At 45.1% G+C, this 27,928-nt stretch overlaps 1 protein-coding gene across 1 annotated transcript; it reads left to right on the top strand.

The window, feature by feature from the left end:
• Positions 1 to 1,171: 1,171 nt before the first annotated feature.
• rel (v-rel avian reticuloendotheliosis viral oncogene homolog) lies at positions 1,172 to 16,045 on the top strand. Its single transcript, XM_036546744.1, has 11 exons — positions 1,172 to 1,341; positions 2,707 to 2,745; positions 3,561 to 3,700; positions 5,208 to 5,356; positions 6,967 to 7,058; positions 11,104 to 11,244; positions 12,432 to 12,536; positions 12,822 to 13,037; positions 13,758 to 13,826; positions 13,947 to 14,015; positions 14,532 to 16,045. The coding sequence occupies exons 1-11, from the start codon at positions 1,338 to 1,340 to the stop codon at positions 15,374 to 15,376; spliced, it is 1,869 nt and encodes a 622-aa protein (XP_036402637.1). The 5' UTR covers positions 1,172 to 1,337; the 3' UTR covers positions 15,377 to 16,045.
• Positions 16,046 to 27,928: the final 11,883 nt, after the last annotated feature.

Here is a 27,928-nt window from a genome sequence, read left to right as displayed (position 1 = left end):
ACAAACATTATTAATATTCTCTGACTTAAATACTGTTGGCAGGCGTTGCAATTATTGTCTTCTGTCTGTTTCGATTGATATCTACTCATTTCCGTCACTCAACCTTTACATTCAATCACCGGTTAACTATCCCAATTGCGCGCTTCGGTAATCATCACAGTTGAAGATCTTGTATATTTTACATCAGCAATGGTTTTACAAGACTGTTGATATAATTTTTAATCATAAATACGCCTGTGTTTGTCACAATATTTACAGTGCTCTCTTTCGCACCTGTAACCTTGTAGTGGTGGCACTGAGTCATGCGGTCTAGTTGACATTTGGACGACGTATGCATGTATGTGCGCTCCGTCTCCTGTGTGACGTCAGCTGAAGCCTACTCTTTTTCAAGGCATTTCAGTTGCTGGTGTCGTAAGTGTCTTTTAGACGTTTATATTCACCTTAGTAATGTTGCTGCATTATGAAATATTGTGTCAGTGTTTCTTTGCAAAATATTATTACAAATCCTTGTTTGTTCTTGATTCAAAAACATCAAGTGCATCTCGTGCTTCAAGTTCAGAGAATATGGCCACGTTATTTAAATGTCCTTTAGGAATCTGCTGAAACCATTTGCCTATTTATTAGTGGAATTGTGTCGTGATATGCTTAACCTACAGACTTGCCGGTAGAACAACCTGAATTTTAGTTACAGTACTGACAGCCATAACTAGATTCACTTTGGCTGTTACCCGTGCACCTTATTCTGTGATTTTGGTTTAGATGCATCGAGGAAAGAATGAAACGATGTTTTATTGTTGTTACAATTCAATGGCGCACACACAACAGGCGCTTCTGTGAATGACAGTAGTTAATTGTGAAATAGTCCGGCTTTTTTCAACATATACTAACAACGTTTTTTCTCCCACGGATAAATAGCCTCTCCTGCCATCATCACAATATATTTCTGAAGGCACCAATCTGTTTCAAAGTGCAAACTCATTAAGCGTAGTCTAAACTTTAATTTATATTTTGAAAATTCCCCCAGGAGCCTCGCATGCCCACCATTGTAGTCGGCGCTGACGTTATCAATGGACAGTCAGCCATTGGTTGAGCTGCGTCGCGTTTGTGTGTATTTGTAGGTGAGTATTTAAATTGTGCTACAGTGCGGCCGGTCTCGATCGCAGAGCGCAGGACTGTCACCCAATCCCGCCCACAAAAGGGCTGCGCCTCAAACTCTCGGCGGAGATAGTGGGGAATTCCCAGGCGTCAACATTTCTCATTTTTAAAATCAATACATCATCATCATTCAGTCCGGTCGTCTCATTCAAACAATATCCCGTGATAAGGGTGTTCACAACATGGGTGAGTACGGACACAAATTTGCATTACAATTCTTTCAAAGCAGAGATTATAAACTGCTCCCTGGCTTGTTTTATGCAGTCGGAAAATTATGTTCTGGTTCTTTCAATCGTACTGAATGAACGTATGGTGTTTGCTGGACTATAGTAAAGTTTAGCTCAATGTCGTCAGATTTATATCTGTGTTCAGTTCAGGTGCGCAACTTCTTTGAGCAGCTGAAGTTACAATGCCTATACGTTTATCAAAACGGATATTTTTAAGTATCGCATGTTTCATGCACACAAACAAATGAGACAATATGAAGTAGAAACAAGTCTTACAAAGCAAAGCAAAACACCAAAGTCGAATGTATTTCTAAGACTGGCTCTGTGTAAACATTTGAAATGCACATCCCAGTATATACTGTATGTAAAACTTGCCAAATAATTGTTACTTGGGACAGAAATGTCATAGATTTGACCAAAATAGTTATTCACGTTTCGTAAGTTTTCTTAGCCCAAGCGAAAACGGATGGTGTAAATGCGGAAGGAAAATTATGTAGGCTGACAGTGGGTGGACCAGAGAAACGAAAGGCTGTATGTTTTCAATATTTTTTAAAAAGTCACATTTAGTAACAATAATTTGAGGCTTTCGTAACATTGTCATCTGTTGTGATTTGATTATGACTGGGTAACGGACTGAATACAATGAAATGCTGTTCAGTAAAGATAGCACACACTAAGGGGGAAGTCGTGAAATTTAAACACATTCACAGTTCGCCACCAAACTAAGATTCATTGGCGCTTTCGTTTAGTCAGACCAAACTGCAGACTTGATTTGTAATGTACTGAATTTAAGTGCAAAACAATTTCAGATCACTGTTACCGCTGGGGTGCATGCGCTTGAGTGTGGTCGTGTGTGTGTGTGTGTGTGTGTCTGTCTGTGTCTGGTTGCGTGAAGGGTGTATGCATGCGCATGCATGAGCGCGTCCGTGTGTGCGCGCGTACTTGCTTGCTGAAGTGAGTGCACCTGTGTAGCGTCTGTGGCTGGAGTTTTGTGCGTCTGCATATATTTGTAGTTTGTTCTCGGCTTGTCCAGCAGGCATTCAAATACCCCACTCAGTTTTAAACGGAGGCAACGTTGCTGCCTTTGGGTCCCTACCCTATATTAGGTGAATTTTAGAGAGTGAATTAATGGTTCAAATTTGAAGGAAAATCAATATAAAAGGATTATCATTTTAAAATGTAAGATTTTAGTTGTTTCTGTGAAACTTTTAATGTCGTTTCTTTCCTGAACACTTTAATTGCTCACTTTTGTTCATCATTTATTTCCTTATTAATTAATTTATTCATTCATTTGTTCATCCATTCATGTGTTCATTTTTTACAGCACACATGCATTTGGTGCACAGGGACCCTCATCCCTTGGGTAAGTCTTGCGCTTCACGTAAACAGCCCCCGCCTGTGATCAGAAGTCAGTCAGTGTTGGATTCTGTTATTAAATGAACAAGATTAACTACAGTAAAAAAAAAAGATGTATCTTCAGCGTTAAAGGATTCAGGTGGTTCAGGTGCCTTCATCAGTGAAATGGCACTCGCTTCTTATATTTAGGCTGAAATAAGAGTGCAGTCAACTTCTGTTAAAGTCTTGAAAACAAAGGAAGGGGAAATCAGAAAATGTTTTAGTAATCTTGATATCAGCTATATCAACTCTCTATCTCTACATGTAATCATTCTGGATGTGGTGTTAAGCACACTTTGTTCTGTCATCATAAATGTTGAATCTAGTCTGTAATTGATATAATATTCTGCATTTTTAAACAGATAGATATTTCTTATGCAGTGTTGTCAATGAGTGTATTCTGGCTCATTTTGTGTCATGCAGTGTCCCAAAAGCTAAAGCTTGTGTTGAGAGGAAGTTGCTAGAACGCTTCTCTTTGTGTTGTGGTCAGGTTTAGCCCAGTTTCAGTACAGAATACGATCGACCACCGCTTCTCCATAACTCTGACTGCAAGTAAAACATGAACATTACTGATGCTAGCACTGCAGATGATTATAGCAAACACCAACGGGCTGTTTGTCCATCCAAGCATCCTTGGTCTAAACAAGGACCTTCAGTTCTTTTGTATGAATTCAAGATGCTTCCAGATAGCATTGCGTTGTCTGCCCTGTATTGTCACTTGCTTTGGTCGGGGGTTGGTGTTTTTGTGCTGCTGCTGCTCCATGCTCTGCCCTCTCTCTGCAGTGAATGAGCCCTCTGTGCGCATCTTTGAGGAGCCCAAACAGAGGGGAATGCGCTTCAGGTACAAGTGTGAAGGGCGTTCAGCCGGCAGCATCCCAGGAGAGAAGAGCTCTGACAACAACCGAACCTACCCCAGCATCCAGGTCAGTCCTTGCAGAGCCCAGAGCTACCTATCGCTGAATGGGACTGATCGGGCCGGAGCAGTGGAGTAATAGTGTAGAATACCATTCAATGCGTAGAAGCATTACAGCCTTTAAATCATGCTCAGTAGTCATGAAAGTTAATCAGGACACCTGTAATAGAGTAGATGTCAGAAATAATGGTCCTTTACAGCACAGGAGCTGAAGGAAGTAAAGTGCATGAATCTGGCCATAGAATGTCCTGGAATGATGCTGAAAAAGGAAGAAAGAAAGAAAATCTTGCTTCTTTTCAAATGCAACTCATCATTACATTGGCATTTAGGAAATGCTTTTATCCAGAGTGGCTTACATTGGTTATAGTTTTTTTAAAACAGGCAGTTGTGGGTTAAGTCCCTTGCCCAAGGATACAGCAGCAGTGCCCCAGCAGGGAATCAAACCAGCAACCTTTTGGTTACAGGTCCTGCTTCCTTACCACTATGCTACACTGCCACCCCCCTGCTCCCTCAATCACATTCGCATAGATGTGTGGGGGAAAGTGGCTGTTACATTTGGGGGAATAAAATTGGAAAGCAACTACAGTTTGTTTCGTCTGTAAAAACTGTTCAGAGAGTTGAGAAGGTTCACTCCTATCTTAATGTGGAATTAAGCTAGTTATGAATAACCGCTCCCAGTTTGACACAACGCTTTGTGAGAGTGTTACATGAATGGATCGGGTGGAGAGAAGGGCTACTCCACTGTCTTCAAAGTGAATGACAGATCACTTAGTTCACTCTTAATCACTGCTATTCCTGGACCGTGTGGTAGCTTTTGTGGAGAGTAGAAAGCAAATGGCTCTTGTCAGTGCTCTTCACTGTGCAGAACCCCTGTGCCTGAGAGACAGGCCCACTGCAGTAATCATGTTGAGAATTTTGATTTCAGAACATTACAGCTGCTCAACATCAGCACTTGTGGTTTCGTTTAAAATCGCTGGTGCAGCCTGACTAATCTAAATTGACATTATTCGTTTCTACAACGTGTCTGAAACCATCCGAAGGTTCTCTCCTGCTTAGCGGGTTCCGTGCAAGCTAACCTTGTAATTAATCGGGGAATCATGACCACATGAGCTACAACTGAGACGGCACAAAGAAACGCGGCACACCGAGTTAGCAATGAACGAATAAACAGTCATACAGCGTTGAAGCAAAAAAAGTTACGTACATTATCGCAGTACATTATCGCGGTACTTTATCGCGGCACAGTATCGCGGCACAGTATCGCGGTACAGTATCGCAGTACAGTATCGCAGTACAGTATCGCAGTACAGTATCGCAGTACATTATCGCAGTACATTATCGCAGTACATTATCGCAGTACAGTATCGCAGTACAGTATCGCAGTACATTATCGCAGTACAGGAAACACATTCCCTCAGTCCATCCCTTCCCTTTTCTTCTGTTCTTTTCAATTCATTCAAGTGAAGCCAGCCCAGGTTAACACTGTCACTGCTCTCCCCCTTCCCTTTTTTCTTTAGATTTTAAATTTCTTCGGGAAGGGCAAGGTGCGCGTGTCGCTGGTGACGAAGAACGAGCCCTACAGGCCACACCCCCATGACCTGGTCGGCAAGGACTGCAAGGATGGTTACTACGAGGCGGAGTTTGGGCCGGAGCGGCGCGTCATAGCGTGAGTCTCCCTCAGCGCTCTCCTCTTTCCCAGACACCTCTGCACACGTTCAGGAACGGATCACAAGCTCAGGGAAGCCGTCACAAGCCGTCAATCATGTCGCGGCCTCTACTTGCATAATAGAAAATCTGTTAACGGTTTATACACCCGTAATTAACCTAGAGGTCAGATAGAACCAAGCTGTTGATGTGGAATTTAAATTCTGTCAGAAAAAAATGACAGAAAAAAACTGTGTCAAATCTACTAATGTTCATACAATTAGATTTTCATGATTCCAAACATACAGATACCATCTTCACATTGTATATGTGTCACAGTGACAGAATAGTAAAACCTATGCAACCAGTACTTGCAGACAATTATGTCACATAACTTCATGCAAACATTTAAAGGGTATTACTAATATTATAAATGGCAACATTAGTTGAATCATTATGTGTCGTTCATGCCATTGAATTGTAAGCCACCCTTTGTACAGTGAATATTCCTCCCCAGATCTGCTGCATACCTGCTGCATACCCTCTAAAGGCTTCAACCACTAGGTTCAAACAGAACAGTGGAAACCAAAGGAGAAAAACTTCACATACAGCCGAATAATGTGCCTCACATCATACTGGGGCTGAAGCCTGCTTCTTAAATCCGTTGGCTTAAGAGAATGCTACTAGCACAGCACAAGGACATTCGTAAACATTGAAAAAGCCTGCATTTGAGAAACTGGGACAGACAGCTGGCTGGGTAGATATACCTGGTGACGTATGGAAAGTCTGTTTTCATCCAGAGAGTACAAGTCTGTAATACCGAGAGGCTTCTTGGCCACCAGATACCAGCTAGCTAGCCAACCAGCTTTCTGGTGAACTTAAAAGTTGTGATATATTTTAAAGTTTAACCTGTGAAGATAAGGATTTAGCTGATGGGGAGGTAATCTGTCACCAGTTTAGCGGCCTCACAAGACATTTCTCTGGTGAAATATCCTGACTCCGACAGGGCCCCTGTTCTGTGTTCTGTTGCCTGACCTCAGTCCTCCCATGATAACCCAGGCCATGGACTGCAGACTGAATCTTGGAGTGTGTTTGTCTGGGCAACTTCCCAGAAAAAAATAAACCTAGTTCAGTGCCTTATGGTGACAGTTGCTCTCGGGTGGCAGATAGCTGAGTATGACGTGTGTGTTGCGGGGCTGTGATGTCATCACATTCCCCAATTCCCCACCCACACACAGAGGCCCAGGCCCCCCGAGGGTTGACCAACCTGAGTCTCTGCCACTGCATTTCTGCTCACAGGGGACAGTGAGGGGATTCCCCTGGAGCATGGAGAGTCATATGCAAAGCATACCACAGCGGTACAATATGACCATATCTGGAAGCTGGGAGATCTCTCTCTCTCTCCAGCTGAGAGGGGGAGACCAAATTCCCACAAACTCACGGTTGACCACCTTAAACACGTTTTCTCAAATCCTTCCATTACAAAGTAGTTTATAACAAATGCACTCTTTCTCAGAGCTTCCCGGCCTCGGTCTGATCTGAGTGGCCCTGTCTGTGGGGCTCTTTATCGCCAGAGGAAATGGCTTTGTGGTGATGAAGGATGAGTCTGACTGTAGCGCACCTGTGTTTCAGCTTTCAGAACCTGGGCATCCAGTGCGTGAGAAGGAGAGAGGTGAAGGAAGCCATAATACACAGGATGAACCGACACATCAACCCCTTCAATGGTAAGAACCCAAAGCAAACATCCGTAATTTCCAGCCCCGTTGGGGGAAAACACCTCTTAGCTGGCCAGCGAGATTTACATTTGGTGGGTTGGGTTTGTGTCGGACCACCCTTACCACGGCTCGCCGTTACTGAAAATCTCTGATTATTTCCCTGTCCAGTTCTTTGGGGGGAGGGGCAGCTGGGGGGGGGGTCACAAATATAAGAATCCACATGGTATCTATTCCAGGATCTGGTTGGTTTTCAAAACAGTGGTCAGATGAGGATATTCCATTTGTTTGATACTTAGGGTCTGGACACATTTTTGTTTCTCATAAGATGGGTCTGCATAGCACTGTGATATTAGGGTTATTTTGTGGAAGGACTTGAAGGTCTTTGAATGCTTTCAATTTGTGGAAATGTTCTTGCAAAAATATTTAACTCCAGTCAGGCACCCACATTTTATCTTGTATACATTTTTTTTCATTTTGTACATTTGGAAAGTTATGATGAAGTTAACTTAAGAAAAGTACTCTTCTTTTTGTAACATATATGTCTGCCTGGTTTGATCCAATAGGGCTCCCTTCCTTTTGTTTAGTCCCCTAGGGTATTTAGTGTTTCAGGACAGTTTAGACTAAACGAGGTTACGCTGAGGAGCAAAAAAAAAAAAAAAAAAACAGGAACCAAGTCAACGCAATTCAGTTTGCACAATAAATCAAAATGACCACAAGTTTAAATGAGGCTGAGATGATTGCAGCAAGCAACACTTTACAGAAATGCGTTCCCTCGTGATTTCTGCTCAAGGCCTGTCCCCCCTGCAGCGGGGCCCAGCAGGGTGACAGAGCACCACACCGCTCTGAAAGAAGTATCACTTCAGCTGTGAAAACCAGCTGCTTCCGGCTCTCAGATACTGACACTCTCAACTTCTCCAAAAAAGCAGCCAGCGGGGCTAGCCGTAGGGGCTTGAGCCTCACTGATATCTGTCAATATCCACACCGAAATTTAAAGGACTTTTTCAAAACAACACTCATCCAGGTTTTCTCTTGTTTTGGTTTTTGGGTTATTTTTTTCTCCTCTGAATGAAAAACAGTTGACAGTCATAGCAGTCGTAGTGCCAGCAGTTTGGAAATGCCTGGTGGGACAGCAGTGTTGCTTAGTGGTAAAGAGCAGGATTTAAAACCCAAAAGTAAAGTGGGCATTACACACATACATCAGCTGTAGCGTGACAGTATAGTAGTAATTGTTAATTTATTAATGTGCGCTGATCAGTTTATGTTGAAAAGGGAATTAAGTGGTATTTTTGAAAGGACATGAAGAAGAATACAGGAACTGAACATTTATAAGGGAATAGGAACATGCCTGTCTCTTATCTGAACCTGCTCTCTGAGGACAGGATCTGATCTCTTTACAAGGCAGAATATCACTGAGGTGTCATCTGTCAATGCAGTACACTGTTTGTTTCTACTGAACTGAACTTCTATGTTCATCGATGGTGTCACATGTTAGGTTCCGCCTGGCACAGTAGTTGTCTTACTGGACTTGCTACAGTAAGACTGTAGGTTCTGCTGTTGTATTCCAATTTCCTTATAGATGAGAGGTCTTTCCAGGAAACATGAAGCTCGCTGTTTCCAGTCAGTGGAGGAATGCCACACACTGTTGAAATCCTTTTTGTGCAATGTTCAGTGAAGGGGGGGGGGGGTTGGTTTTCATTTGAAGCCTATCTAGTTTGGTTGTTAGGACTGGATACGAAATTTAGAAGAGGAAAAAAAAGAACAACATGATGTTGCAAGTCTTGCTGTGAGTCATAAGAGCAGCGCACACAATGGTCAGAGCATTCACACCCTCCCTCCCTCTCTCCCTCTCCCTCCCTCACACTCTCTCACTCTCTATCCCCACTTCCCACTGTCGGTCTGCCACCTCCTCTCTCTCACCAGTCTGGGGTTCCATACCAACACCACCCCCACTTCAGTCTGGGGTTCCATACCAACACCACCCCCACTTCAGTCTGGGGTTCCATATCACGCCCCCCCAACCTCAGTCTGGGGTTCCATACCAACACCACCCCCACTTCAGTCTGGGGTTTCATATCACACCCCCCCACCTCGGTCTGGGGTTCCAAACCACACCCTCCCCCACGTTGCTTGCCCTCAGTATGGGATTCCAAACCACCACACCAACACCTCTCCCCTCCCCTCTCTCTTTCTCTCTCTTCCCCTCCCTCCCTTCCTCCATCTCTCTCTCTCTCCCTCTCTCTCCTTCTCTCCCCCTCCCTCCCTTCCTCCATCTCTCTCTCTCTCCCTCTCTCTCCTTCTCTTTCCCTCCATACCCTCCTTCATCTCTCTCTCTCCCTCTCTCCCTCTCTCTCTCGGTGACTGTGCTGTGTAGTGTGGTCACACTGCGTCAGCCTCGGCCTCTGTCGTTATGGAGCCTGCGTCGGAGTGTCAGCCCCCAGCCAAAAAACCTGCTTTCCTTCATCTCTCACAGACGCTCTTCCATCAGTGGTGACATCAGAGAGAGGGTGGCCGTGTCACTCAGAAACACAGCAGTGGGCGGTGTGAGTGGGTGGATGCGAACGCACATGAACGCATGACAAATGAAAGAGTGAAGGACTGACTGACTGACGTGAGTGTGTGTGCGTGCGTGTGCGAGGGCCCGGAGGGGGGGGGGGGGGGGTGGGGGGGGGGGGGGGGGGGGTTTGGTCATAGGCTGCAAGGCAAGTAACATGCCTTTGAGTGACATTTTTAGCAACACGCTGAACATACTAAACTGTTATGCATGAGGATGTCGGGGCAGAAAAAAACAGCCAGTGTGAGCAGCTCTGGAAAAGAATACTGAAATCAGTGGGTTTGGCAAGTTTGTTGGTCATGCTTCTCTGCACTCCCTCTTCTCACCCTCACTCTCATTCTGTTTCACAGCCTCCCTTTCTCTTCCTCTTTCCCTCACACCCTCAGCGTACCAGCGTACCTCTCTTTCGCACCCCTTCTCTTTCTCTCTCTCTCTCTCTCTCTCATGACAGCAGTTGACCCAGAAATTGGTTCCTGTTCACTTATTTCCTCTTTCAGCTTAGCTGTCTCGTGTCTCATATCACACTCCAAATGCCTAAAGTCACTCATACCAAAACCAAATTTTATTGCAAAAACCTCTGTCCCAGACCATTTTCAGATGTAAAACAGGGAAAATTGGTCGACAGGTGTCCGCTGGCTTTCGTTTAAGTTTAGCATTTATTAATCAGCTTGACTGGGCCAGTTTCGGCCTCCTGTCCACAGTGCTGGCAGGGTATGGGATTCAGTGAGAGGGGGAAAACTCAGAAACCTTTCACTAAAAGATCATCACTCAGAGGGCACCTCACCGTATAAACAAAAGAAAAGCGCAGACACGGTGACTGGTGACAGTGCGTTTTAAACACAGATACTGCCTTCCTGTGTGGTTTGGTTTTGTGCTGTTTTGTGTGGTATCGTGTTGCATGAACAGCATCAGTGGCTGGTTACTCCTAAGTCATTGTATCCAAAATGGCGTAAACACACCGGAACTCTTCCATATTTCTGACCGTTAAAATTGACAAAAAACTATGTAAGACATGAAAAAAGGTATCACTTGACGTGTTACTCTGAGACTGTGCAAAGGGCATTGTGGTTAGGTTGGAGGTCTAGTCCCAGATTCCTGAGCTGTGATTGTGCTGAATGGATGTTAAAAACAGTGCACCCCAGTGCTCCTGGGTGAGCCCGGACAAGGGGCTTCTACTCTGTGATTCTAAAAGTTAGGGGTGAAAAAGAGGGGGGATGTACCATGTTGTTTACACATTTTGGGCAGCAGTGTTGCATAGTATAGCATGGTAAAGAGCAGGATTCATAACTGAAAGGTTGCCAGTTCGATTCCCCACTGGGGTACTGCTGTTGTACACTTGGGCAAGGTACTTAACCCAGAATTGCCTCATTAAATATCCAACATGCAAAGTTACCCATTTACATACATAGTACCCACATACATAGTAACCTATGTAAGTCGCTCTGGATAAGAGCGTCTCCTCAATGTCAGTAATGTATGTTCTGCTGTGCTGTGTGTTTGCAGTTCCTCGGGACCAGCTCCTGCAGGCAGAGGAGTACGACTTGAACGTGGTGCGGCTCTGCTTCCAGGTCTTTCTGCAGGACGAGACGGGCCAGTACTGCAAGGCTCTGAACCCCATTGTCTCCAACCCCATCTACGACAACCGTGAGTGTCCCTCCGATTGGCCGAGCCAGGTCACACAAGGTCCCTCCCTCCGAGCCAGGTCCCTCCACAGAGACGCCCAAAAGCAGAGGAAGTTGCTGGCAGAGAGACTTCCCTCTCGAATCGGCAGCCTGTGAGCGTGTGGCGATTTGAGTAACGGCTGTCTGGGACGTCGGCGTGGGCAGGGCACGGCTAAACAAACAGCAGTCACAGGGCAGACGTGGAGTCCCCTCTCTGACGCAGGCTGCCAGCCTTATCTCTGCCTCTCGCTCTCGGGCTGAGTGTCACCCTCCCGCATCGCACAGGAAGTCCCTGCTGCCTCAGACCCGCACATCCTGGCATGAACGAGAAGCACGCGGAAAAACACAGAGAGACGGGCGTCTGCGCTCGCGGCCGGGCCGCGCGGGGCGGCTGCCGCCGATGGCCCTCAGATAAAGAGTCAGAGCGAAGCCGGAGTGCAGCTCACCGCCTCTCGCCGTGCTGTGTGGGAAGGGGATGGAAAGGCTAGAGGGTCACGCTTCGCTGCTGCTGCGTCAGGAGGAGGGAGGCGGCGGTTTGAGTGGAAACTGCCACCATGCTTTCGCATGCGCGTAAATGTGAGCTCTTAAAAGGCAGAGCGTCGAAGGCCCATCGATCCGCCATGGCGCTGGTGAAGCTGCACAGTTAGCGTCTCCCGCAAAGCGCAGAAAAAAAGGGGGAACTGACCAGGTTCCCCATTATTTTTGTTTGAATATTCTCCAGCACATAATGCCACTTCCTCTTCTGAGAACATGTGTGGTGTTTTGAATTTCTCTGTTGGACAGTGCTGTTGAGAGTCATGCCAGGTTAAAGTTCCCTCACCTGACTGCTTCGGGGAAGGTGCCTAATAGCATGTCAGTCTGATAGTCAGGTCTGGAAAATGGACCATCCACAGACAGTACAGGGGCTCTGTCTTTACTCTGCACAGTACTGATTTTACTTCTGGCCTTGAAATGTATATGTACGTCCTCTTTTTTTGAAATCCAAAATCATAATATCTCTCGTGCCAAATGAATATGTTTTTGATTGACTTTACGTGTTTTTTTTATGAGGCTCTGACTCTTGTTGCTTAGCTATGTGGGGGTATAGGAGCGGCACTGAGCTCTCAGTGCGTGTGACCACCCCCCCGAATCTCCTCTCTCACCTGTGTGCCGAATCTCCCTGTTCCCCAGGAGCCCCCAACACAGCCGAGCTGCGGATCTGCAGAGTCAACAAGAACAGCGGCAGCGTGAAAGGGGGGGATGAGATCTTCCTGCTGTGTGATAAGGTGCAGAAAGGTACGCTCAGGCCTGCTAGGAAGGCACTTATTCATCTTACATTATTATTGCGCAACTTTACTACAGTGGCACAGAAGACACCTTCAAAATGTTTCTTGCTTATGATTTTTTGGTTGCATTCTTTCTTTCATAAATTCACTCATTCACCCCATTGCATCATTTTGTTCATTTGACTCAGTTGTCCGCATGTTCGTTTATTCTCTCCTCATGGAAGTCAATGCATCGTTTGATTCATCATGCACTCATTGATTCATTCGTTCATTCATTCACCATTCCTCATCCCAGACGACATCGAGGTGCGTTTTTTCACTGAGAACTGGGAGGCGAAGGGCTCCTTCTCGCAGGCGGACGTGCACCGGCAGGTGGCCATCGTCTTTAAGACGCCGCCGTACTTCGACCCCTCCATCACCTCCCCCGTGTCTGTGCGCATGCAGCTCCGCCGGCCCACCGACCAGGAGGTCAGCGAGCCCATGGAGTTCCGCTACCTGCCTGACGACAAAGGTGAGGCCTGGGCCTTCGGCGCACACCCGACACACCCGACACACCTGAGACACCCAACACACCTAGCACACCTGACATACCCGACACACCTGAGACACACCTGCGGCACAGGCTGCGTCTCCGCCTCCAGCCCTGGCTGTGTTCTCTTTGTTTTCAATGGGCTGTTACTGCTGATTGATTTATTGGCTAAAGTGGTGGTTAACAGGATTGGTGTGGCAGATAAAAAGCTGTTACATCTACATGGCCATCTGATATTGGAGGGCCTCTTTTAATAGGATGAAGGTATTATGCTATGAATCTGTTTTGTGTTGGAGTGGTGGGACCCATTTTATCTTTGTGTATTCCCTGTGTGTGTGATTGTGTGTGTGTTTTTGTGGATGTGCCTTTCCTTTGTGCATTTTGTGTGTGCTCTCTGTGTATTCACTGTGTGTGTGTGTGTGTGTGTGTGTGTGTGCACGCACACGCCTGTGGATGTGTGTGTTTCCTTCGTGTGGTCTGTGTGTGCTCTCTGTGTATTCACTGTGTTTGTGTGTGTGTGTGTGTGTGTGTGTGTGTGCACGCACACGCCTGTGGATGTGTGTGTTTCCTTCGTGTGGTCTGTGTGTGTTCCCCCTGTGTATTCACTGTGTTTGTGTGTGTGCGCGTGTGTGTGTGTGCACGCACACGCCTGTGGATGTGTGTGTTCCCCCTGTGTATTCACTGTGTTTGATTCATCCCCAGACCCCTATGGCTGTCAGGAGAAGAAAAGGAGGAGAGAGGACCTGATGAAATCCTTCCCCAGCTTCAGTGGTAAGAACCCAGCGCACAGAAATGGGACAGAAATACAGGGGAGAGACATCAGCCAGAGTTCACAGGCGGGAGTCAGAATGTGATCTCTCTGAGTGATCTGTGCTCTCCCCTCTGCCGTAGCCATGAACCCCATGAGCAGAATCAAGGCAGTGCCACGCAGCCCCATGACGTCCCAAAACATTAAGAAAGGTAGGAGATTTGAGCCGCCCTGTTCCTTCACCGCTGTGCATGCTCCACAGAGGCCTAACATGAGAGAAACACAGGATCCCCTCAGGGTCGTTCTCTTTTTCATATGGTTTTCATTCATAAAAAGACATTCATAACTATTTAACATTCATTACTACAAAGACAAAGCACTCAGCTGGATACAGCTCACACCAAGCAATGTTTGCTCCATGTGCTGCATGTTCAGCGCTTTCCCTGATCTTAATTTTTTTGTGAAATGATTGGTGCTTTTAGAGTAATGGCTGCAGTGCTTACATGGGAAATCTTTCATCATTAACCCTTGGTCATTTATTACGTTTTAACAGTATAGTTACAGACACTCAGAAATGGTTAACTCTCTCAGAGCCACAACAAGAACAACTGTAGCCTTCCACTGATGATATTTGCCATGAGCATATCTTGCAAACTGCACACTTTCATACAGTCGTATACAGTGAGTCAGCTGTATATCAGGTAATGGTGTGATGCTCTTCATTGCAGAGCCCCACAGCATGTACATGAAGCTGTCAGCCTCCGGCATGATGCAGCACAGCCCGTCTGTCATGCACAGCAACCCCTCCTATCAGCAGGCCAGCCCTCAGCGGGCCGGCATGGCATCGCACAGAGCCACCCAATCATCGCTGTCCATGAGCCAGGTCTGGCCGCACGCCAACCCCGGCCTTTCCCTGGAAGCCATCCAGATCAACGCCTCCTCCGGCATCGCCCCCGGTAACGGCGGCGGCAACAGCGCTGCCATGCAGCAGCTGCAGCCCAACGCGTCGTTCCCGAGCTCCGGGGACGGCAGCAGCCTGCCGGTGCTCACAGAGGGCGACCTGCGGCAGTGCCTGGGCCCCGAGACGCAGGCCCCCGGCAGCCAGGGGCCCCCCCAGCAGCAGCAGCAGGTCTCTCTGTCACTGCAGACAAAGGAGCCCGGGAGCGAGGGGGCGGGCATGCAGCCCTCCTGGCCCAATTACAGCGTCCCCACAGCCCAGGACACCTTCAACGGCTGCGGCATGGGAATGCAGTACTACCTGAGCACGGCAGACAGCGAGGACTTCCTGCAGAGCATTTCGGATGCCCCCCCGGGGGGGTTCTCCCTCAAGCAGGAGCCCCACGCAGGCCAGGACGCCGCGCCCAACGCCGCCATGATGTCCTCCTCCGACTGCCCCATGTCCTACACCCAGCTAATGCCCCGCCCCGTCAACAACGGGGGTGTGCTGGAAGGTTTCGGGCAGGCCGGGGGCGAGGTCTCCGGCACCCCGGGCCTCAAAGGCCTGCAGGCCCAGTTCCCAGCCGGCTCCGGCACCACGGAGAACCACTTCGACAACTTCAACTGGCCCTGGTGATTGAGCGGAGGGAGGCCCTAAGGCCGTCAGTGAGCATGTGCTCTGAGACCGGGAGAGGAGGTAAACTGTTATGAGTGTTGCTGTTTGGGTGAAAACTGGAAAGCAATTTATGAAATGTGTTTTTGTGGGCTGCTCGTTGAGTTGAATGTATCTTTCATCGCGGTAGTCATGATCAGTAAAGCGTACGCTGCCAAATGAGCACACAGAAAACTGGATCAACTGTTTCTTAAACACTTCTGTGTACCTTTTTCGAAAATTACTGTTAAGGGTTAGGAACAGCCTAACTAATGTCATTTTAGTATTTATGTGTTTGTAAATATATGAAGCCATAGTTGGGACTTACATGCGAAAGCTCTCGAGAGTGGCAACTTATACCATACTTCTGTTCCTTAAAAAGAAGTTATAGGGGATGTGGAATTCCTTGGTAATGGCTATGTCATATGTAAAACATGTAACAAGTTCTCAGAGCATTGTTCCCCAACTCGGTGAACAATATAACCCTGCCACACAAGCAGGGCACAGCCTGTTAAGGACAGATGTTTTTTTAAATGTTGTGTTCATGTTGTATTAATGCTTTTTCAGGGGTCATGCTACATGCAAAGGCTTCATTAACGATTGGATGTTTTTCAGAGAATGACTTGCAGTATGGTATATTTGCTTTTCAGACCCCTCCCCTCCTTGATTTTTACATGTGAGCTGAGTCTCACCTATCAATATCTAACAACATTTTCTTTCTGCTTTTAAAGGTTGCTGAAATGTATTGCAATCTGATGTTTTTTATGATGCAGTTTTGTATTTAATATATATTCCTCTAACATCTTAATGTATCAAAGCATTTCTTAATAAATACATTTTATTCAACGTGATGGGTTTACAGTGGTTTTTGAAACATGCTTAAACAATAGTGAACAACGATGAGGCCCAGATCACACTGTGAACCTTTTGCACAGGAAGTGAAGGTCCTGTCAGAGTCACACTCTGTCACATCAGAGTGACATACCTGCATGACCACAGCAGACTGTGCCACATGTCAATAATACTCAAATAATGTGCCCTCAACTCGACCCTGACTTCACCTGGATCAGTGGGGTCGTGTGTATGTTTACATGCAGCTATGAGAAGCTAAAACTAATGAATAGCCACAAACAATCATCACCAGAGTAAAACAACCTGTTTAGAGCCTGTAAAATTAATGGTTTTGTCTCCGGACCCCCGATAAAGCGAAGGTGTGAGAGATCGTGGTTACTCACAGATCTGCTGCTTTGATTTCTTGCGACACTTTCTACTGACTGGGTTGAGACGAACGCCATTGAGACATGAGTCATGGTGACTTGCATTTTGCACGGAAGAGGATTTCAGTGTCCTCTACAATAAACTTAGCACACATCTTCCCAGAAAGCCCCGGGGACATGACTGCAGTGAACCTGCCCTGGCTGCCGTGCATCACTGTGTGTGTATGCATCAGTATGCGCGTGCACCACTGTGCACATGCACTGCTGGGGTCACTAATACTCCCAGCGGGCTGAGACAGTCAGCCTCAAAACTGTGAGTATGCGCAGCACACCCCATCCAGGAAGAGAATAAACTGAAACTCGGGACAGGAGAAGAGCAGAACGCACACCAAAGTCTCCTAAGGAACTAATAGACAATACTCACCTACATTTTTTCAAAGGGAATTACAGTCCGGGTCTGTTATTTCAGCATGTTATGACACACTGTGTGTTGAAAGACTTTCAAAGCAACATCTTTAATTTGGCTTGACTTATCCTATAAGTAAAACTCTTGGATGTGTGTTTTACATGTTCTTCATGTTTTTTGTATGGGCACAAGCTATTTGCATGATGCAGCATCTATGGTACTGATGTTATCTATGGTAAGGGTGTATATCTATGGTACAGATGTATATCTATGGTATAGATTAATGCCTATGTAAGTGGTGTGGCCCTACAGTCCCTCCTACCGCCTTGGCTTCATAACAGATTATGAACATAAGAAAAATGAAAAGGGGAGGATTATGAGGCTTCCTTATTTCACAACTGAAACACACAGTGCCTCAGTCTTACATTTAATGCATTACAAAACCAGCATTGCTATTAAACAAAAGATTTTCCTGAATAAATGGACCAAACCATCTGCTACTTCCCTCTTGTCTGTGTGTTGTTTTGTCTAATCTCTGCATGTCTGTGAAAAGAAAAACAAGTTCAGTAGAGCTCCATTCATAGTGGCCCATGTTACATTTAGACACGGAACGCATCCATACGCCTGACAAAGGCACATATGTCACATGACATATTTTACTGTAAGATCTAAATGGGTAAAGAGTCGAAAAGGTAAGATTCCTGATTTTGGAAATAAAATTTGTAGGTAACCCCAGCCCCATAACATATAACTTTTCTGTGTGGTAAGCACCACAGTTTAAAGTGAAAGATCAAGTGTGATTGTATTCATTTAGATACTGTACTGTGAGCTAAAGCAGAGCAAAAGGTACATACATTAGTATATTTTTCAAATACAAAGAACATTTTTGAAAAATTACATGAAATTTGACACCCTGAAAATAAGTGTATAGAAACAATGCTGAGTCTTGTTCTCTTTGTGACCTCACAAAGCTCAGGTTTAAACAGAGTCAGTTTCTAAGTTCTCACAAGAAAAGCTTTAAAAAGGAAAACACATGGTTTCCTGTCTACAAGATGCAAACCACAACCTGCACTGTTCTACACACAGTTAACCCAAGCGAAGAGGACAGTAGCATATTGTACTGGCTGTGTACTGCGTTTTGGTTCATTGTTTGCAGGAGAAATGGCTGTAAAAGATTAGAAATCTGGGTACCAAATTTGATTAGAAATCTGGGTACCAAATTGTGCAATACTATAGTATCACACACTACATAATCTGTTGATTAACATCATATTCTATCACATTCATTTTTAACTCGACATTCACATTTTCCATATTCAAACATGATAGCTTGAATATTTTGGTTTGCATAGGAAATGCTCTTGGAAAAAAACCTGGAAAGCAGAAAAACTTAGGAAAATATTTTGCTTTGGCTTTCTTGTCTGGTCTGCTAGCTTGCGTTCTCAAGAGTTGTACTTGGTCTTTGTTAGAGGAGTCAGAGATTTTCTCAAGGTGAAGTAAATATAAAGATAATTATTTCATTAAATGGCAAAGTGCAAAAAAGCTGGTTAGTCTCATTATTTACAACGAGTGGTTAAAGAGAGACATGTAGCTCCTGTCATGGAATGTACCACATTTTTAACCGCTAGCACCATAGCAAGTGTCTAATCTCTTTATACGTATTATACAGTATTTATGTAGTGGGTGTATCAGGGACATTTATTCAATATATTTTAAGTAAAAAGATCCTAAACAATTTTTTTTAATTGAAAAAAAAGTTTAAATGAGGCTGAAAGGTGTGTAAACTCACTGTGGTGATTTCCTTGACCTGCAGTAGGTTGTGACAGGGCTTTCCTGCACATTGCTTTGCTAACTGTAACGAGGCTGTGAGTCACTAAAAGAGAAGTCAGTGGATTTTCAGATTACATTAACTATGACTTAAAACATATGTTTGACTTTAATAAGCATGTGATTTAAATGTGTACACAACTTCAGGAAGAAATGCAGCTCCCAGAGATGGTGCGCTATAACCTTAGCTCCATATGAAATTATGTCATACATACGCATTTTTCAGCTAGAATGTTACATTAGATATCCTAATTCACTGGCAAGAATTCATTTACCATTGATAGTGTCATTCACTGGTGGCCTTTGTGCAGAACATTAATAATCTGAATTTCAGTTCTGCTTGTAAGACATATCTTTTACTCCTGTCTCAATGATGAGGTCCATTTAACTGCCATTTTCTCAGGTTCTCCAAGGACAGCTCTTTATTTCGATGTTAAGTGCCTTTCTAATGTAATTTCCTATCTGATACGAGGAAAGACAGAACTGTGGGCCTGTGTCAGAGATTCGTCCTTCTCCTCCCCTTATGAGAAGACACTTCCTCAGGAGTCAGACGAAAAAAGGGTGTGGCAAAGGAGTCAGACAGACACACGGTGTGTAGGCAGCGGGGAAAGGCACAGCGCACTGTTAGGAGAGGACCCCAAACCGGCCTCATTCCGCCTGCGCGGGACAGAAAGCCAGGACGTGCCGTGACAGGTACGAGTTGAGGTGAGGGGACGCAGAGCAGGCCCCGTCCTCTCAGAAGACTGCTCTGCCTGTGAATGCCAGAGGTATCAGTGCGGAGCTACAGGCTCGAGTTCAGGGAGGCAAACAGCGGCATGGCGAGTGGAAATAAAAGTCACAGCACACTGCTGACACAACAGCGTCATGCCCTCACCCCAGCAGCACACTCTACTCACTGCCTCACTTCCTGCTTCCTGCTCCTTCCCATGCACACCTGTGAGCGAATAACAGGCTGTCCCAGAGCAGCGGAGGCAGCTGTATGGCTGCTGCGACTGGCCACACCCCCCTGCTTCCAGGAAAGGCCCCTCCCCCTGGTTCTCAGCACACTAATGGGAAATGAGCAGGTTGACGTGGCTGCCGTAAGTAATCCCAGGCCTGCAGGGCCCACCTGTGAGCCTGCCTCCTTTATTTCATCACAATGCATCCCCAAACAGTCATAAACCGACAGGAAATATCCATCTATCTATCTGTCCAGCCACTAATCAGACACGCTTTAAAAACACATCTGATCACGAACCCAGATATCAACCTAAACAAATTTTTTTTCCCAAAAAATTGTAGCATGGCGACAACTAACCAAAAATAAATCATTTTACATTTGGATATGCATTTTTAAAAATATTGCTGTTAGACCACTTTCAGTTGATTAATTTTTCATGCCATTGGTTGAATATTCTAACTTTAATGGGTTCTTTTCAATATGAATTGCTTCATGACAGCAGTTCTGCACTCTTTACTGATACTGACATACCACTGAGAGTGAGAAAGTTAGCCAGTATATACAGAATTGTTTTGTTAGATTTTGCCGTTATACGTGTCCTTTCTTGTCTTTGAGTGAGATTTCAGGGTCACCCACAAAAAACTTGCCCTAAAAACTGTTTATTATTTATAAAACTTGATTCATTGAAGTGATCAATTAATTAATTAGGCAGATTAATTCATTCTGTTTTTCAGTTAAGTTTGTTTTTTGTACTTTCTACTGTAATTTTGTTACATTTGCATTTATTGATTTAGCAAAGCTTTTTCCAGAGCGAGTTAAAAAGAGTGCATTCAATGGGGTTAGGCAAGCAGGCGTACAGACTGAATCATTAGTGCCACCCCTAAAAGAGCATCAACGCTTGAGACAAATTCTCAGGGGAATAAGTTCTCTCAAAAGGCACACAACCACATAATGCTACCAACATTTTCCAGCTACCAAGCTTGTGTCACCACAAGCTGGTATCGCTACAGAGCTTTACCACTGAGCTCTACCACACTGCTCCACTAGGCATTCACATTTAGAGATCAGACAGCCATCAGATTCCAACACGTAGCGTTTGCCACTGCGTGAGGACGGGGGAGGGGAGTCAGAGTTCAGGGAACCCTGTCGTAGCCTCAATGGATGGGTTTTGAGTCCATGCCGGAAGACAAATGGTGACCCCACTGTCCTGACAGTGGCCAGAAGCTCAGGAATATAGGGTTTGGTAGTAGATCGATATGAGGATGCCGTTCTTGTTACTGCTGGGTAGGCTAAGACCAGAGTTCTGAATTTTATCCAAGCCATAACAAGTAGCCATAGCAGAGGGTAGGGGTGTCACATGGCAGCATTTTGTAGGTCGGTTGAACTGTTGCATTCAGAATCAGCTGGAGGCCTGTTGGCACTTGCAGTGAGGTCAGAGAGCAGAGAGTGGTCCTGGCTGCTGAGCCCAGTGAGAGGCGCATTGTACCCCCAGACAGGCCTCAGTGCACCCCCAGTTGTCTCCTTATATTTGGATGTCTACATATTAATTATGTTTTTTAAGATATGACCATTTTGTCCCCCCCGTCGATTTCAAGTACACCCCTCCGGATTTTCTCCAGGCTCTAAGCCTGCGGCCAGACCACTATGTTCTGCAACCCTGGGGCAACTGACTGTCCCATCCTGACAGGGTCCCTCCTCTTAGCCACAATCCCTGTCTATACTGGTCCTTAACTGGTGGAATGAATTTCCCACAGGGGTCAGGACAGCAGAAGCACTGGCCATCTTTGACACAGGCCAAAGACCCATCTCTTCAGTCTGCATCTTGGTTCCACCTCAATCCCCAAACCCCTAACACCTGCTGCCTGTGTTACTTGCCACTTAATTGTAGTATCACAATGTGTTTCTGTAGAGAAGCTAGCCAATACTTCTCACATAAAATGAGACGAAAAGAGCTTAAAAAGAACTCCAACAAAACAAGAAAAGGAAACCAGCCTACACCAACTGACAGCAAGGAGAAAACGAGCCACCCTCCTGCTCTCCAGCCACACCTGTATTTAATCAGCCTTCAGTTAGTCAGGTAGGGCTTGTTAGCCAATAGGCTGGTTCCCAGACAAATGACAACATGTGCAAACAATTAACAAATAATTAACACAATTAAGAGTTAGCTTCTAGGAGGAGGTGAAGGCTCTCCACAGTTACAGCTACTGTGAGCTAGTGACTCTGTGATATATGATAGTATATGTATTTGACTTCCCTTAGTTTTCTAGGCTGTCTAGTTTCAGGCTAGCACAAGTTAACTTTGTGGTAGTGCTTGAACAGGGTTTTGCTTGCACTCACTGCTCTGGGAGTAGGCCCGACAGTTTGGGGGGGGTTTAGGGGTGCACTGCACCCCCAGACGGACCTCAGCTCACCCCAGTTGTCTCTTTTTATCCCGATGTCTGCATAGTATTTATTATGTTTTTTTAAGACATTCCTTTTTGTGCCCCCCTCTGTATTTTCTCCTGGTGCCAGGCCTGGCTGGGACTGTGGTTAGCCTGGTCTGAGAGTGTTGCTCATTTAACTTGAATGGGTATGCTTCTGTTCTCTTGTGCTGGAAGTCAAACTGGATAAAAGCTTCTGCTAAATATAATTTAATGAAATGTAATGTAAGGTAATGTCACTGTTGCTATGTTTTCCGTGATGAACAGGTTTTTGTCCAGCACCACCTTAGACACCTGGCAGATGACAGTCACATTTCCCCACACCAACAAGCATTCCTTCAAACAAAATTCAACAAAACACATTTACACCAAGATTCTGCTGACTGGAAGTTCAACTTCTGGAACTTTACACCAAAAGGCTTCCTGTTTCCCTGTAGCATTTTCGCATTTGAGGTCAGAGAGCTCTTTGAAGACGGCTGCTCAAAAGGTCATTGACCTCCTTGATCTCCTCACAAGTTGGGATATGGCTATGAAGTAATTTCCAAAAAGCTGAGTATACTACTTTACACTGCAGTGTCCTTTATTACGAAATAAGGCTGCAGGAACACTGGCCACCCTGCCAGGCGAAGGATGTGTGTCCGTCTTGAGGCAAGTGTAAATCATAAGGCAACAGTTGGAAATTTCCTAAACTGACTGGCATCTTCAGGTTAAAGTATCAGAAAGACCCATTCAAAGCTGCAAGCATGACTGGACTGCAGGGAAGAAGCCTGTTTTTTTACATTACATTATTGCCATTTAGCAGACGCTTTAACAATGTTATCCACTTATACAGCTAGATCTTTACTGAGGCAATTGTGGGTTAAGTACCTTACCTAAGGGTACAGCAGCAGTGGCCAAGTTGGGAATCAAACCGGCAACCTTTAGGGTACAAGCCCTGCTCCTTAACAACTGTACTACACTGCCACCCTGTACTGCCTCTTTTGAGGAAGTCAAAAAAATACAAGGACATTTTGTCCGATAAACCTGACTTCCTCTGCCTAGAAGCTCAATTCTGAACTTGAGCTCAATCAAAATGCATGTTCTCAACTGATCAGCATCTCCATACCTCAACCCAATCAAACACTTGTGATTTGAACTCAAGACAACAGTTCACAAACAAAAACCAAAAACTGACGAACATAAGGCAATTCTGCTGCTGGGTCAGGAATCCCACTCAGAAGTGCCAGAGCCTCATAAAACATTACAGGAAGGATCCTGTCAGTGTCATCCATGCCAGAGGAGGATTTACAAAATACTGATTACAGGGATGTGAATGAATGGAGTCCTTATGCTTTCTGTAATAAAATCAATTTAGTGTGAACAATCCTAATTTGCACAGTGAAATGCTATAGATTTTAATGAACACACTTTATTTCATTCATTTTTTATTACTTTTTTGGTTAGTATTTATTTTAGCATTTTTGTTCCTGTTTAGTCAGGGTATGAGTAAATATGAAGAGTACTGTGTAATTAAGATGATGCTGACTAACAATGAATACCTGGCAGTTTTTTCTTTTTTTTTGCAAATACCCCCAAAGACTTTTACAAAGAAACGTGTGAATTGAAGACTGGTTTTATGCCTTGTTAATACCTGAACTCAAAATAAAACAGAAACATTAACTGTGTCTGCGTCCCCTGCAGGGGGGAAAAGTTAATTTCATCGTAACTGCAGTCACACAGCATAATTCGTATGACTGCTTCATATAATGACAAACTCAGGTTCCAGCAGATGCAGGAATTCCCCTTCCGCGGCAGCCAGGCCTTATTTCAGCGCTGTGCTATCTCCCCTGCCCGCGCCTCACGTGTGGAGGCACGGCCCAGATCACACAGGCGTATAGCAGCACGCCTGAGCACACCCTGCATATAAAATATGATTCAAGCATTTCGTGAGTCATGCAATGAAAACTGTAGGGTGGGGGGGAGGGAGGGGGGGGGGGGGTGTCACAGGTTTAAAAAAAAACTTGTGTCTGTAAAAATAGAGAACAATGCAACCAAAAGTCAGCCGAATGTGCAGCTCTTGGTATGGCTTATATTTGACAAAAAGATGAGATTTGCAGAGTGCATACTGTAAGCCCCTGTGACATGAGGTTCAGAGAGCAGTGGGGGCCAGTTTCCATTCCTGAAACTGCACGTGATGGCACAGCAGTGCAGCGGCCTGCTCCACTTCCTCCTTCACACGCCGCCACACCCCACCGTGCCGTGCGCACAACGACAGAGGGACCGCGGGGACAACAGGAAAGAGCGTTTACCCCGCGGACCCAGCGTCGCCAGGGCAGGTGAGACGTGCCGTCTCACCGAAACGCCATGGCTTCACTGCATAGCTTCTTCCACAACACAGGAGCAGCAAAAAGCACCACCTACTTACAAAATAAACATGTTCCCAAAACTATTTTTATCACTGTCTCTGTTTCCCAGTAGGTCAGTATGCTACAGCTTTGAACACTTCAAAACTCTTGGAGGATGCTGGCCACTGGCAGTTTGAGGGAAAATGGAGGTAAGTGTCACTGGCCGTCTGAGTGCTGTCACGTAAGTGGGCTCTCCGATGCGCGGGGAGGAGGCTGGTGGTGCCGCTGCTGTCCCCGGGCGTAGCGGGGCCCGACCGGGGGCCTGTGGGAGGACACAGGGCGTGGGAGGGTGACAGATGAGCTCAAAGGTCACGGTGCGAGCAGAAGCCCACGCTCACAGTCTGCACGGTCGCCCACGCGGTGACATCCCTCAGCGGCTCCGGAACACCTCGCATCACGGTGCACTGGAGGGGCGCGCAGTCACAGCCCGCGGCTGCAGCGATCACGCCTCCCTTGCACCCCCCCCCCCCCCCCCACTCCCCACACCAGCACCCACCACACTCCCCTCCCCCCACTCCTATCCCCAAAGCTTCACTTCTGCATTTTACCAACAGAAGCAAACAACAAATGGGAACTACACAAACAGACTGATATAAATACCCTGCCTGGACGCCCCCATTTTCATCCTCCTCGTTTAAAGCTTCTACAGGCAAAAAAGGTTCCAGCTGTCCTTTTCCCGGGAGACTGGCGGGGGGAGGTGGCGTTTGGTAATGAAGTAGTCAGTATCTTTCACATTCTGTGAGAACCAAGGCTTCAGCTGTGGAAACCTGACTGAATCTCACAAACACTTCAACCATTTGCTCTTGTTGAATGTTCTATATTGTCTTTTCTCGCTGCATGTTTAATGCCATTTTATTTCCATAGCTTTATACATTTTCCCATTTCAATTAACAGTGTGTGGGGGAAACCCCACTTTTCAATTTCTTGAATAAAAAAAGAATGAGCGCTTAATTTAGCTGAGTCAGGCTCTGTGCTACAGTGTGAGGAGAACCCCTACTGGCAAAAATCAAAAATGAGTCAAAGAATACACATACACTGCTCTCTTTATACAAAAGTTTATATATCTCATAACTTAGGTGTGTGGAGCTTTGTTACAGCAAACATTTATAGTGAGTTTGTATCTTGTATCACACTCATTGTTTATCAAAAGGATTGAATAAAATGCTTTAAAATGACATCAGAATATTTTGCCACATTTAAAGAGGGGTTTACATCTCACAGAAACTCAGAGAATATGTGTAAAAAAAAAAAAAAAAAAAAAAAAAAAAAAAAACATTCAGTGCCAGGGCTTTGGTCTATATCCCCACACCTATGATTCTCACACCTGCATATTCTAAGCATGTAGTGTCAGAAAAAGACTGCTTTGCAAGGCTAGCACATTCACATCTCAGCACTGTCATTTGCCTGGCTTGTCTTCTATGCACGAGACAGCCATACCCATAGGCAGCTGGGTATACTAGGCTGTCAGGATCCAATAACTGGTCCCTTTCTCTGGGATAGTATGCCTAAGCACTAAGCAACTAAGCTACTGCGCACACAGACAGACAGAGGGACTTTGCTGACCCTCAGTGATTATAAAGTGAACGTCTGCCTCTTTCAAAAAACGTAAAATTAGTCCAACATCCAAACCAGCACAATGTATTCCTTCTACTGTCTGGTATTTGTACAGTGAAATGTGACTGCTTTGTTAGGAAAACCAATAATCATTTGTTTAAAAAAAAAACTAGTAAATGTAGGTGACAGCTTAAGCACACGCAGACACATGCAGAAATTCCACCACTTCTCTGTTAGCTAATTTCCATTAAAGGTCAGCGTCTCTGTTCAGAGGCTAGAGGCAGAGGCAGGAAACGTCAGTAACAACCAGCTATGCTACAGCAGGGGCAATACTGGTGGAAATTTGCCATACACCTACATCAGACGTAGTTTTGATGAAACGAACAGTGCCACCCACTCCAGGGTTAGGTCTTCTTGGTGACTTCAGTGACTGGTGTAAATCCAGCTGGTGCACACTGCCACCTACTGTACAGAGTGCACAACTCACGCCACACACACAGGCAACGGCACTGCTGTGTGGAAGCATTGCAGTATGTCATTACAATCTTTAGTTTTGAGTCCATTAAGAATAATCGATTATCGGAAAAATAATCTTAATAAACAAGCACAACAGGTACATCAAGATGGGCAGAGGCATGTGTGATAAAAATAAAATTTAGTGATAAAATGCTGAATATGAGTACAGTATGAATATGTTGAAGTTGATTTCATATAAGGTGATGCCCTATGAATGTATGTGAACATTAACCTTTGTATGACAGACTTTAAAGCCAAAACATAAGGTTTTGTTTAAAAGTCTCTCATTGTATATTTATCAATTAAATTTTTTAGGATGAAGGAAAGTTATGTTTTTCCATTTGCTGGAAAACAAATACAACCTTAGCAGGTACATAACTTCTATTTCCATTCAAAAGTTATTTTATTAGATTGTCAATGCAAACTACATAAAAATTTTAAGTTAAAAGGATATATGACAAGTGGAATTTCCAGTGGATTTCAGAGACATCTAAATGCACAGTGCATCATATATTATGTAAGCATGTAGTTATACTCAGGATGAACTAAAGTGTACTAAAGAACTTTGACAGAGACCGTGTATGTCACCTTAAACAAATTAAGACAACGCAACATTTCATGCTCCTATATGGAAGAACTGAGCCGTTTTAATTACAAAAGCTTACAAATAGTGTACAGCGGGCCCAAAGCTGGCCAAGATGTGCTTTTCCTGTAATATTTCCAATTATGCTGGATGTAGTTTGATCTCTCTGCTCATAAACATCTCATAATATTTCCTAACTGTCTACGCTGTGTAATGGTACAGATCTACATCACACACACTCAGGTAGGAGCACAGTTGTTGCGGCTGCTAGCCTGACACTGCACTGAGCATAACATGAACGTTTATCCTCTACTTTCAATCACATATGAGTTTATGTTTCAACACATACAGAATAAAGTTATGTTAATCCAACTGATTTATTTGTAATTCCATCTTTCAGCTTCCTCTCTTCTGTTTTTTTTCAATCACAGCAATCGAGGATTAGTTAGATGCAAACTTTATTACAGAGACTGTCTAGTAGTCATTTTAAATCATGTAGATTGTGCACTAGCTTTGGATATGGAAGCACATTCACCAAGCGTTCCCTGAATCTGCCACTTAAGGAATGGATCTTGAGTGGACAGATGAAGCCGGCTCTTTGACTGTCACAGTGTAGGTACAATAGAGGACAATAATTGACAGACCCCTTCAGGGACAACTGAAAGATACCGTGAGGTAGTGCGAAGAGAG

The sequence above is a fragment of the Megalops cyprinoides genome, chromosome 15 (assembly GCF_013368585.1).
Source record: "Megalops cyprinoides isolate fMegCyp1 chromosome 15, fMegCyp1.pri, whole genome shotgun sequence".
NCBI classification, from domain to species: Eukaryota; Metazoa; Chordata; class Actinopteri; order Elopiformes; family Megalopidae; genus Megalops; species Megalops cyprinoides.
Note: the sequence above shows the minus strand (reverse complement) of the source record. Positions and strands in the feature narration are given on the sequence as shown.

Bases quoted from the DNA above. Each gene is read 5' to 3' on its own strand.
- rel (XM_036546744.1), top strand. The intron at 13,038-13,757 runs GTGAGGCCTGGG...ATTCATCCCCAG, and splicing joins CTACCTGCCTGACGACAAAG to ACCCCTATGGCTGTCAGGAG. The intron at 14,016-14,531 runs GTAGGAGATTTG...TCTTCATTGCAG, and splicing joins GTCCCAAAACATTAAGAAAG to AGCCCCACAGCATGTACATG.